This window comes from Arvicanthis niloticus, chromosome 2, assembly GCF_011762505.2.
Source record: "Arvicanthis niloticus isolate mArvNil1 chromosome 2, mArvNil1.pat.X, whole genome shotgun sequence".
In the NCBI taxonomy this organism is placed as follows: domain Eukaryota; kingdom Metazoa; phylum Chordata; class Mammalia; order Rodentia; family Muridae; genus Arvicanthis; species Arvicanthis niloticus.
Window position 1 is genome coordinate 61,304,338 of NC_047659.1, and position 12,922 is coordinate 61,317,259.

Genomic DNA, 12,922 nt, shown 5'->3' on the forward strand with positions numbered 1-12,922 from the left:
CTCTGGAATACAGATTCTGTGTGCTCTTAGTACACACTTCACAGAAGATTTTCACCTCTGTGATGTTAATCTCTTCTTTATCACTGCTAATTTCTTAGCTCCAGCTAACCAGAATCAATTGTCCCAGAAACACATTTTTATTCTTGTCTGTAAAGCCAGAGCTATGTGACTGAAGCTACCAAGATCTGTTGTTTGCCCAGTATGGAACATGGTCCCCTTGGTCTATTACATCATCCATTGTTTAAGCTTGGATATCTTGAAACTTTCTCTGTAAACTGACCTTGAACTCAGAGATCTATCTACTTAGTGCTGGAATTAAGGTTGTGTACTACCACTCCTGGACCTAAGCTTTTTTTACCTGGAACTTCCTCTTTACCAGCCTGGTCATGAACTCAAAGATCTGCTTGCCTGTCTTTTGAGATTAAAGGAATGTACCACCATGCCTGGACTTAAGCATTTCTTTAATTCTTATTCAACATGACCTTTATGAGCATGGCCTCTATGCCTCAATATCTGCTTCACATGTATGCCATATATTTCTGGATTGTAGTTCCTTCCAGATTAAAAGTTCAAATGAAAGCAATGGACAGGTCATAATAGCACCTTACATAATATAACTATCCCTTGTTCTACTGTAAAAGTATAAACAATAAGCTTAGTTGAGATTTTGCCCTGAGTTACCACTCCCTTAATTACATGTAATATCCTTGAACTCGGTATTTATCTACCTTCTACTTCCTGGTACTACCTTAGTATTTGAACCATGTACTTTGTATTTTTCTTTCTAGATTGCTATGCTTGATCAAACTGAGTAAACTAGAGGACAAAGTCTATTCTGGGCTTTTTGAGACTTCTTTTGACAATGGAATTAATCTGAATCTGTTCACCTTACCCTCAGGCAGACTCTTCAGACAAGGGTAAAATGCAGCCATATTCTTCACCAAAATATCACAAGAATGATCTCTAGGCAACATATTAAATTCTTTGAAATATCTTCATCCAAACCCTACAATTCAATCAAATCACACTCAGAATCCCTGTTTTCCATACTTCTGCTATAATGGCCCACTAAGCTCCATTTAAAGCATTCCTCTACTTTCCAAATCCAAAGTTCCAAAATCTACATTCCTACAAACAAACAAACAAACAAACAAACAAACAACATGGTCAGGCTTATCAAGCAATTCCCAATCTCTGGTACAAACATCTATCTTAGTTAGGGTTCCCATTGTTGTAAAGAGACCACCATGACTAAGGCAACATTTATAAAGGAAAACATTTAATTGGGGGTAGCTTATAGTTCATTATCATCATAGTGGGAAGTATAGCAGTATCTAGGCAGGTACTAGAGAATTTCTACACCTTGTCCAGTCAGGAGGAGAGTGGTTTGTGAAGTGAGCCAGCAGAAGGATCTCTTGAGCACCAGGAGCCTTCAAAGCCCATCTATAATGAAACACTTCTGTCAACACCTACAAAAATATTCTAGTAATGCTGTACCTCCTAATAGTGCTACTGCCCAAGGACCAAGCATATTCAAACTACTCCATTTAGTTACAAGTATTACAATTCCAGTAATTTGAGACTGCAGGTGAATTGAAAGAAAAGTGATGGGTGATATTAGAGTTGAAGATGAACTTGCTCATACAAACACATAGACTGAATTCATAGAGAGATCATGTATGATCCAATGGGAGAGAATAGAGTAGCCTATTTGGTATAATAATAGAATGGTGTAGAGGATTGGAAACAGCTAGAAAAACTATCACAGCCTACTGAAGCATTAAGAAAACATTCAGCTGGATCTCCTTAGAATTTGTCATTCCTTTAATGACAAATTAAAGCTTATTTGTGTAAGTCCAGGCATTCATTGTGAATGGTCCCAAACTGTTGAGAAATCAAAGGTCATATTTCTTTTTAATGGTTTCTAAAGGGCTTAATTTATATGTACATTCCAGGGGTTACATAATCACCTACAAGTGTTTAACAGTGTTTGACTATAAAAATTTTGTTTGAGAAAATCTAAGATGATATTTGAATATGTTATAACTGTAAATATACTTCAGGGTTTAATTAATTTGGTAATTAATTTCATGTTTAACACAGGTATAAGGTTGCATTCTAGATACTACCATTACCCACTGATGTTAGATGTATTAAATAGAACATAACAGTCTGGTAATGTGATTTTACTGCACATACATGCTAACCTTATTACTTGGTCCATTTTGTTGGACTCATAGAACATGTTCATGTCAATACAATCTCATTTATGAATAATTCACTAAAACCAAAGATGATGTTAGGTATATAATAGATAAGTAAAAGTTTGAATATATAATTTACTGTTCATTTCTTTTTAATACACTAATATTATGTATAAATAAGCTTAACTTTTCAAGAAAGTAATTGGTGACACTAGGACATAAAATTTTTTATGGACTTTTGCACTTTTGTTTCCCTGATCAATAAAACCAAATTTCTACTTAATTGTCAAATACATGATCATTGCTAGGACACTCTTCTTTTTTACAAACTCTGATATTAATTGTGCAATACTAAATGTATTAGTGTACATGCATTAGGTAATAAATCTAAAACTCTCTAATTGTAAGATTATTTACTAAGAGCCAAAGTTGTTGAGGGGAAACAAATCTTCATAACTCACTAGCCTAATAATGTATCAACTGACAATGTTTCCTTTCAATGTAAGATAAAATCTATTTAAAATTATAAAAAAATTCTGTATTGTTGCTATCATTTTCTTATAAATTAATATTCATATTTTGTGCAATTATTTTTAATTGGTAAATTAAGTTGCCCTAGAAATGTTATGCAAATCTTGGTAAAATGGAAATTTCTAAAAAAGATATGGTCCACAAGCATCTCTGTATTTAACCTGGCCATAGTAGGCTTTCCCTCTCGGCCTGATAACTTCAGAGTTTCACATGCACGGCCCTTGAGCATCATGATATCTGTGATCATCCTCAAAAGCCAATTTCTAGACAATGACTTGGCATGCTTTCAAGTGAGAGGACTTAGTTTGCCAAAGTCAGGCTGATTCAAAGTCCAATACAAGTCAATTCCAGCAAAACAACAAACAAACAAACAAATACTCCTCAAGGGCAGCCAATCAGGACCTGCCACAAGCTGAACCACCCTGCCCCCTACCTAGCAAGGCAAGTAGAATTATCAGAAACAGCTCTAGGAAGATCCCAAAATTCCCTTAACCAATCATAAAGACATCCATACCCCTGGAGATAAAACCAACTAATCAAGAAAAAGAAAGGTAATGGTCACCTAATTCTTCTCTAACAGGCTTTAAGCTGAGCCACCATTGCTTACACCTCTGTCTTCCATCCCCTCATGCTGGATTTCTGCAGAATAAGCACTCTTTGCTGTTGCATACTATTCGAGTCTGGGGTATCATTCTTTGGTGAATCATGGACCCTTACACAAAGACCAGTGTTCAAGGGCTAATTCTAGAGTTTTTTTTTTTCCTAAGAGCCTGAAAATAAAGTACATGATCACTCTGTCATCTTTTCTGGTGTGCTTGGTTGAGACAAAATATACCTTGACAGCAACTACAAGAATATATGGAATATAAGATTAAGGGTATAAACTAATCAAATTAGTATATTGAACTAGACTGGAAGAGAGCGATGTTTCAGACATATAGTTACATTTTCAGTGACAATCAAAATATGAAATGGAATTTTTCACCAAGAAATTTTTAAATTAAAACATGTCAAATGTATTCATTAAAATAATAAAATGCATGCAACGTTCAAACAAGTAAGTAAAAGTGATGCTAAACTTCTTTTAACATGTTATTATCTAAAATTACATCATTTTGTGCACAAAATACTATCTGTATTCTCATATTTTTGCTATACTAAAGATTAACTTTTGATGACTTTACTATATGACATATATATTTAAGTCTTCTTGCATTCTTTTGTAAAAAAAAATAGGTTTTGGTCCATCTAACATCTGAAGAATACTTCTCGGTATGTATATGCCAGACTCTCTTCACCCATTCATAAGATGGTTCCATTACTTGGCTATGGCATTTGTTGACTGATGGCATTAGGTAATATCCAGATCTCATATATTATGACTATATTATAATTTCTCTTTTTCTTTGCTAACCCATGTTCTTATTCCAATTATGGCAATATTTATATACCCTTTAACAGTATATACTATTTCATATTTTTCCATTTTTATGTTCAATGCTTTTGCTATTTGTTTTCAGTATATGCGAAGGAATATAAAGGATCATGTTGCAAGGATCATGTTGCGCGCACCTCTTTTGTGTCCCCTTCGCCCGCAAAAAAGGACATGGAGGCAGTAATCGGGTATCACTACAGACGAGGCTTTACTTCTTGTAACAGCAAAAGCGGAAAAGACCCCAAGCCCGGGAAAGGCACTGCTATATATACCCTAGAGTGGCATGTTCACTTCTGATTGGCTGTTCACTCATCACCCCATATTACGCCCAGGGATGGGCAGTGACTTTTGGTGCGCTTTTGCCTTTTGCAACTGCGCAGTCAGTTGTTTACAAGTGGGAGGACAGGATGTCCACGCTATCTTGGAATGGCGAATCACTGCGGCTCCCAACAGGATCACACAATGCCCTGCATATGATGATCATGGCATGACATATTTTAGTGTATTCTATTCACTGTCTTATGGGTCAAGGGTATCAGTGATAAGCTCTTTGACCTTCTAAGCCTCCTTGCTAGTCCTCCAAATATATTTTAAAATGATTATCTAGTCATCAATTTCTTTTTGTTTGCTTAATTTTTGTATAATTACTAGTTATTGTTTTTAAACATGTTCTTGCTCTGTATATAGCTGTCCTATTGGTCTTTAAGTAGTCTAGAATATTATTATATGATTGACATTTCTTCTGTCTCAGAATTGTAAGTGCTAGGATTACAAACATATCATACCACTTCCAACCTCTAAAGAATTTTTTTAGAAGCAAGAACAATGTTTTCCCAAATATATTACAGTCTCTCTAAAATAAAGCTTATATATTTTTTATTAATCATTCCATTTGTTTACATCTCAAATGATATCCCACTTCCTCATTACCACTTCCACCAAACCCCCCATCTCATGATATCACACTTCCTCCTTATCCCTCCACCAACCCTCCATCCCACATCTGCCTTCCCCCGCTTTGCCTGTATGAAGGTGCTCCCCTACCCACCCACAGTCTCCTGACCCACTGCTTCAGCATCCCCCTAAGCTGGGAAATCAAACCTCCCTGGGACCAAGGGCCTCCCCTCCCATTGCTGTCAGGCAAGGTCATCCTCTACTACATATGTATCTGGAGCCATGCATCCCTCCAGGTACACTCTGTGGTTGGTGATCTAGACTGAGAAACTGGATGGTCAGGTCAGCCTATGTTGTTCTTCCAATGGGGTTGCCTCCCCTTCAGTTCCTCCAGTCCTTCTGCTAGCTCCTCCACCAAGTTCTATGAGCTCAGTCTGATGGTTGTCTCCAAGTATCCGATATCTGTTTTGGTCAGTTGCTGGCGAGACCTCCCAAGGAACGGCCACATTAGGTTCCTGTCAGCAAGTGCCTCTTGACCAAGGCAACAGTGTTGGGTTTGCTGTCTGCAGACATGTTGGATCCCTAGGTGGGGCAGTTCTCAGTTGGCCCTTAAGTCTCCATTCTATTTTCTGTCCCTGTTCTTCCTTTGGACAGGAACATTTCTGGATTGAAAACTTTGAGATGGGTGGGTGGCCCCATCCCTTGACCAGGGGCTGCACCTATCTACTGGAGGTGGATATTTACCTTTCCTATTACCTGGAGGTTCTATCTACCCTTTCTCGGCACATTTTGGCTAAAGTTATTCTTATTGGGTTCTGGGAGTCCCACATTTCCTTGGCTCACATAGAATCATGATATAACTTTTTTTTTTTTTAATTTACTATGTTTAAATTCACTTCAATGAAGAGCTGTAAAGCTGTTTTTAATTATTTTGAGTGGGATTTTCACCATTTTTATGTTCTATCAGAGCTATATTTTAAAATAATTTTATTAGTTCTTTAAGAATTTTGTACAAGTGTTTGGATCATATTCAGCCCTCTCTAACTCTTCCCAGGTCCACCCTCTCTTTCCCATTTCCCCAACTTGTGTCTTTTTAAAATAACATATCAAGAAAAAAATTTGATGCTCAAACATTCTTGGATTCATAGTCTTCCAGAGGAGTCTCATTTGACATACCAGAGATCATGCTCTTATAAAAAATGACTCCCTCTCTCTCAGAAGCTAATAATTGCCGGTAGCTCCACAGCAAGTTTGGCACTTAATGTTCATCTCCTGTCTCCATATTAGGATTTGGGATGGCTTAGGCTTGCAAAGCTGAGAGTTTTTTGTTTTGTTTTGTTTTGTTCTTTCCATTTTTAAAATTAATTCATGTAGTAACTTTACATGCTAAACACAACTTCTTTTTTTCTTTCCTCCCATTCCTTCCTTTTCACACTCCACACCCAGTCCATCAGTCCCTCCTTTATTCTCAGAAAACAGAAGGCCTCCTACTGAAAGTCTTCATAACCTTGGCATATCAAGTTGCAGTAGGAGTAGGTGTATCTTCTCTTATTGTAGCTAGACTGCCAAACTCAGTCTATGAGGCCATAGTGGCTCTCATACTTACACCACACAAAGATTCAACCAAGAATGATAATTGCAGATGAATCTCCCTTATGACTGATTATCCAAAATAACCTAATAAAATACTCTTAAACCAAATGCAAGAGCACATCAAAGACATTATCCACTATAATAAAGCAGGCTTTATTCCAGAGATGCGGAGATGGATTTTTTAAATCAATGTAATTTACTATATAAATAGCTGAAAAGGAAAATACCCACACAATCATCTAATTAGATACTGAAAAAGGCTTTGAGAAATCCAACAACCTTAGTGAAATTTTATCTAAAGCAATAAGAAAAGTTAAGGAGATTAAGGGGACAACAAATTGGAAAAAAAAGAAGTCAAAGTATTGATACTTGAAGATAACATAATAGTATGCATAAGTGGCACTGAATATTCTACCAGAACACCTACAGCTGATAAACATCTTCAGTAAAGTGGCTGGTTAAAAGTTAATCAAACAGGTCAGTAGCTCACCTATATACATATGATATATAGGACAGAGAATTAAACAATAGCCTTCACAATAGCACAATTAATTTAAAATTACTTGGTGTAACTTCAACCATGCAAGTGAAAGCCTGTATGACAAGAACTTCAAGTGTTTGAAGAAAGAACTTGAAGAAAATATCAGAAGATGGAGAGATCTCCTATGCTTATGAATAGTTAAGATTAACATAGTAAAATGTGACCATCTTCCCAAAAGCAATATATATACAGATTCAAAGCAATTTCCTTCAAAGTTCCAATACAATACTTTATAGATCTTGAAATAACAAATTCTCCACTTTATATGGAAGAAAAATCCAGGATTAATCCAGGATATTTAAAACAATCCTGAGTGATACAAACTTTTATACTGAGACTATTTCAGCATCTGATATGAGTAGAGCATGTAAGGGTATAATAATGAAATTACAGAACAAATAGAAGTATTTCGAATAGAGCAGCAATTATATAATCACATTACAAAATGGTTTGTCATATATTATAAAGACTAGAAGATAGTTTTATCTCAACTAGAACTTATCAATTTCCTTGAGTTAGATACTATAAACAAATTACAGATTATGTGGCCTAAATTAAGAAACAGAAATGGATGATATAAGTTTCCTAAATATTAACAGTAAAGTAATGCTAGCTCAAATATATCATATATGAGAGCACAACGTGTAAGCATGAAGGATTAAGTATAAATCCTACTATCCATATAAAACATTATGACAGGTATGTATACATTTATCTATACATTAGTGAATCAGAGATGGGAGAAAAGCTAGTGATGGCTGGCCAGTTGTTCTAGTGTTACTGATGAGTTCCAGAATCAGTGAGTCACAACATATTTAAAAAAATAAGGAAAAATATAAAGGGAGACAACAAATTGATAATTAGTAATAAGCCAAACTAATGAGTAAATTACAAGTGTTTATTTAACTTATATTTCTAATCAGACATAAACAAATTAGAATATACATATATATAGGTCCTGGGCAACACAAATATCAAAAAAAAAATTAATAGTAATTTCCTATGAGATTGCTATAGGCTAAGGTCAACATTTAGAAGGAATAAATAAAGTATATGAATATATAGATATTTTGGAGATTTAATTAAATGGTGGTAGTTGCAATACATGAACAATTATAAGATTATTATTCACTAAAGTAGAACATTTTCACTTAGATCAAATTACAGAGAGCAATTTAGAAAATGATAACTAAATATGGCTTAATATTAATAGTCAAAAATGACACAGTAATTTATATCTGATGGCTTGAAAAAAGTCTTAAAGAATTCAATACTGGAGATTACAAACAAAAATTAAACATTTGGAAACTGGAACTATTTCTCAAATAATATTTAAATAAAGAAAAGACAATTTTGACTATGTTAGAATTTATGACGATAAATTTATAATAAAGAAACTATTACTCCTCTGTAAAAAATATTTATGACATGTATATATATAGTGTCAATTCTATGGCAAAAATCTCTTAACTAAATATAATAAAAGGTATATCAATTATTGTATTACATTTTTTCAATTTTCAGATTTTTCAATTTTTAATTTTTTGTGCATATATATGTATATATAAATATATATGTATATATATCCAATTTTTTAAAATTAAAGTCATGTTGTGACAGCTGGATTGGGGTAATACATTGGAGTTTTGTAGGTTTACAAGTATGTATTAAATTTAAGACAATAGATCTCTTCCTGACTTTATCAGAAGCAAATTCTTCATCAGTGAAGGTTAGAACCCTCTCAGAAATTCCTTTCTTCAATTTTAGAGTTTGAGGAGATCATTCAATGACAGACCCAGTACAGATACTGTTGTTATTATTTTGTGGTCTCAAGAACTGTATTTTGTCTATAAAATTGCATTTCACAGATCTCTTTTCTCAAATTCTTATTTTAAATAACTAAAAATTAATCATATCAAAGACAATGAGCAAGTAAATTTTTGATATTTATCAAAGTGATTTTGTGTCTAAAACACTAGAAACATATGCATAGGATATTGGATAATTAAGATTTCTGACTTAATAAATTTATATCATATTTGAAGGAATGGAAGATTAGATATTTATATCTAATAAATATATTAATCTAATATTAATATATATTAGATATTTGAATGAATGATTACACATTCACTGACAATGTGAATTTGCCTAACAGATAACAAAACATTAGACCTTTGTATGTAAAATTGCATACTACTTCCAGTAATTCATAAATCACTTAAATGAATGAAAGCGATGAAGCAAAATATGGAGATGACAGTAAGAACTTTGTGTCTTTGTCATACAAATGTATATATTCACATTATTAGGCTAAGAACATGTGCTAGAATGTCAATAATTGTTACAATGTAAGTATTGATTAAAATGTCAGGTTTTTTAGTTGTAAACAATATTTGACTATAACTTAATTCTATTTTAATAATTTAGCTTGAATTTAAACATTGGAAGTACTGAATATTTTTTCAGATAATTGTGTTTGTTATTCAGCTTAACTGAAAATAATTTCTAATATATCAATCAATAGCCTTCACATACAAGTAATGATTGTTTCATGTAAAGCAATGTGCATTAATTAATTAACAAGAATGTAAGTTTTGCCATTTTAAATGATGGCATTTATTATTATTTTCTCAAATACTTTTATACATTATCTTGCCACACTGTTCTGGAATTCTTATTCTCTGTTGCTGATGAATTAGAGATTAAACACCCTGTAAATTTCGTTATTTCATATTATAAGAGGATCCTATCTGACATAATGTTCACTTTTATCATAATCAAATGGATGTTTTATTATATGAACTATACAAAATTCATTTCTAATAATTTTGATTAAGTGCTTTACAATGAAAACTCACCAAATATGAGAAACTGCAAATGTTTTCTTATTTATTATTATTATTATTATTATTATTATTATTATTATTATTATTATTATTGGATATTTATTTACATTTCAGATGCCATCTTCTTTCCCCATTCCCCCCTCAAGAAAACCCCTATCCCATGCCCCCTTTTTCTTTTTTCTTTTCTATACTTTTGTAAAATGTTAATCAAAGGCTTTATAAGTTTGGTAATGCTCAATCAGAAGTGTAACCTAATACCCAGCCTAGATATATCAACTACCTTTGACTGGTGAAGACAAGTGAACAACTGCCTCCATATCCCCCCTCTTTCTCTCTCTTTCACTCTCTCATCACCTAGCTTCTTATTTTTAAGGCAGAAAAGCCAAGGGGATAATGTGAACAAAGAAAAAACTTGACCCTTGGCATAATTGTTACCTTAATAGTCCAAACTTTTCTCTCTTTTCTTTATAATTCTATCAATAGCACATTTTACTTCTTTGTTTCTGAGACTATAGATGAGTGGGTTCAGCATGGGAATCACAATGGTATAAAACACAGAGGCCACTTGATCCTTTCCCAAGGAGAAAGACTTATTTGATTTTAAATGTGTGAAGATCATTGTGCCATAAAATATGGTAACTGCCAGGATATGAGAGGCACAAGTTGAAAAGGCCTTTTGCTTTCCTGAAGTGGAATTGATCTTCAAAATGTTAGAGAGAATAGACACATAAGATGCAAATATTGCAATAAGGGATAATAGTAGAGTGGAACCAGCAAAAATGAATATAATGGATTCAATATCATGTGTGTTGCTGCATGAGAGGGCTATAAGTGGGGATGTGTCACAAAAAAAGTCATGGATGACATTGGAGTTGCAGAAATCTAGTGTACCCATGCATAACATATTGACAGTAGAATCCACAGCTCCAAACACATATGACCCAGTAAGAAGAAAACTGCAGAATCTGTTGGACATAATGACTGAATAATGTAGAGGATTGCAGATAGCTACATACCGATCATAGGCCATTGAAGACAGAAGAAAACACTCAGTAGCTGCCAAAAGGACAAAAAAATACATTTGAGTGAAGCAGCCCACAAATGAAATGTTCTTCGTGGAAGTCAGCAGGTTTTCTAAAGTTTTAGGTGTGATGACAGTTGAGTAACTGAGGTCAAGGAATGACAGGTGGGTGAGAAAAAAATACATTGGAGTGTGAAGCTGAGCATCTAGATGGATGATCAGTATCATGCCTATGTTTCCCAGAAGAGTGACCAGGTATATCAGGAGAAAAAGCACAGATAGGACGAGCTGAACCTCCTTAGAATCTGTCAGCCCCATGAGGATGAAGTCAGGCTTATTTGTATAATTCCAGGTATTCATTGTGAACTACCCTAAAATGAAATTAAAGTGATGTTTAGGTCAATTAAATCTCAATAAAATATTTTATGCATATTTCTTTAATTTCATAATTAATTTCTGTTGTCACAAATATTATTGCTACAGTGTTACTAGAAACTAATGCCAAAACCAGAAGTATGACACTTGATTATTATGTAATAAAGATCATAGATTCTCTTATATTTTCAATAGAACATATAATACCATTTTCAAAAGAGAACAAAGTACAGAAATATTAACTATTGAGAAATATTAAATTACTATTTAAAATGCTTCTTAATTGTATGTATACATAATTTCACTGCAGAGCATATTTGTGATTCTGTATTGCTCTCTATTATTAGCTTTTGAAATTTAATCAAAACTTTTAATAAACAAAAAAGATAGTTAGAAAATAATTTTAATGTAACATTTGTTCTTTTTCTTCAAATGTGAATCATATCTAATTACAAATAAATCTTGGTTTTTTTACAGAAGTCACATTTTCTCCTATAAAATTCATTGTAATTCGTGATGAAGAGATAATCTCATGCCCCAACAATTCAAAGTCAAAGTTCTTCTAAAATTTCACTTTCAAAATACAACAACGTCTTTTAGAAGCTCATGTCATTAACACAGTTTTTATCAGAAATCCTGACAGTTCCTGTCAAAGCTGCAAGCTCAGTGTGTATAAACAGTCTTAGAGTAAACACCTTGCATTATTTTTAACTGTTCTAAGACCTTCTACCTTCACAATACTTACTGTGAACCAAACTTTTAAGGAAATAATAATCACAGACCTTTTAATATCACAGTCTTAAAATTTTGACAACTTTAATTTTTTTCAAAAACAAAAGAGGATATAGGTTTAAAGATCTGAATGTATGGATTCCCTTGTTATTTCCAAATATCTGTATATTCATTTTCTGGAGGTGGAAAGATAAAGCAAGTCAGCCAAAAGGTTTTCTTCAAATCTTGTTGGAGTACAAGGCCTCACAGTAGCTATTAGTCAAATGTGTTCTAGTAACTTCTATAAGTCCAAATAGATTAGTCTATGTGTTTTTCAACTAATAACTCTAGAAAAATTTATATAAGGGTACTGAGTATAATCTAACCTTTGGTCATCCTTAGAGACTAATTTCTAAGGAAGACTGGCATGCTTTTGAGATCTGAAATTCCAGGGATAATTGAGCCAGAGATTTCCTTTTCTAAACCCCACAGTGAATAGAATGACCAAGTCATCTTTTCTTCTATAGATATAATTGCACTGTAGAGTTGTCTGTACACTCATTTTTATTAGTGCAGAAAAGTGTAGATGTTAGTAGACATATGTGTTCATCTGTTATATTCTCAATATTGTACTTATAAAGTTTTCAGTGAGATATATTTTAACTTGAGAAGAACAATTCTATAATAATAAGAAGCATACATTATAAACAATAAACTACACAAGAAAATATCAGCTTGGTTATGTTTTACACTTCATTTTGTTTTATT

General features: G+C 33.3%; 1 protein-coding gene across 2 annotated transcripts; it reads right to left on the minus strand.

Moving 5' to 3' along the window:
- Positions 1 to 8,548: 8,548 nt before the first annotated feature.
- LOC117704267 (olfactory receptor 8H1-like) lies at positions 8,549 to 12,476 on the minus strand. 2 transcript variants are annotated; one of them, XM_076929023.1, is made up of 2 exons: positions 12,189 to 12,476; positions 8,549 to 11,439 (listed from the first exon to the last, which is right to left on the minus strand). In XM_076929023.1, the coding sequence occupies exon 2, from the start codon at positions 11,426 to 11,428 to the stop codon at positions 10,484 to 10,486; it is 945 nt and encodes a 314-aa protein (XP_076785138.1). In that variant the 5' UTR covers positions 11,429 to 11,439; positions 12,189 to 12,476; the 3' UTR covers positions 8,549 to 10,483. The 2 variants fall into 2 exon arrangements, with proteins under 2 accessions (XP_076785138.1, XP_076785137.1); XM_076929022.1 differs by having other exon boundaries at positions 8,550 to 11,439; positions 12,226 to 12,476.
- Between the last annotated feature and the right edge of the window lie 446 nt (positions 12,477 to 12,922).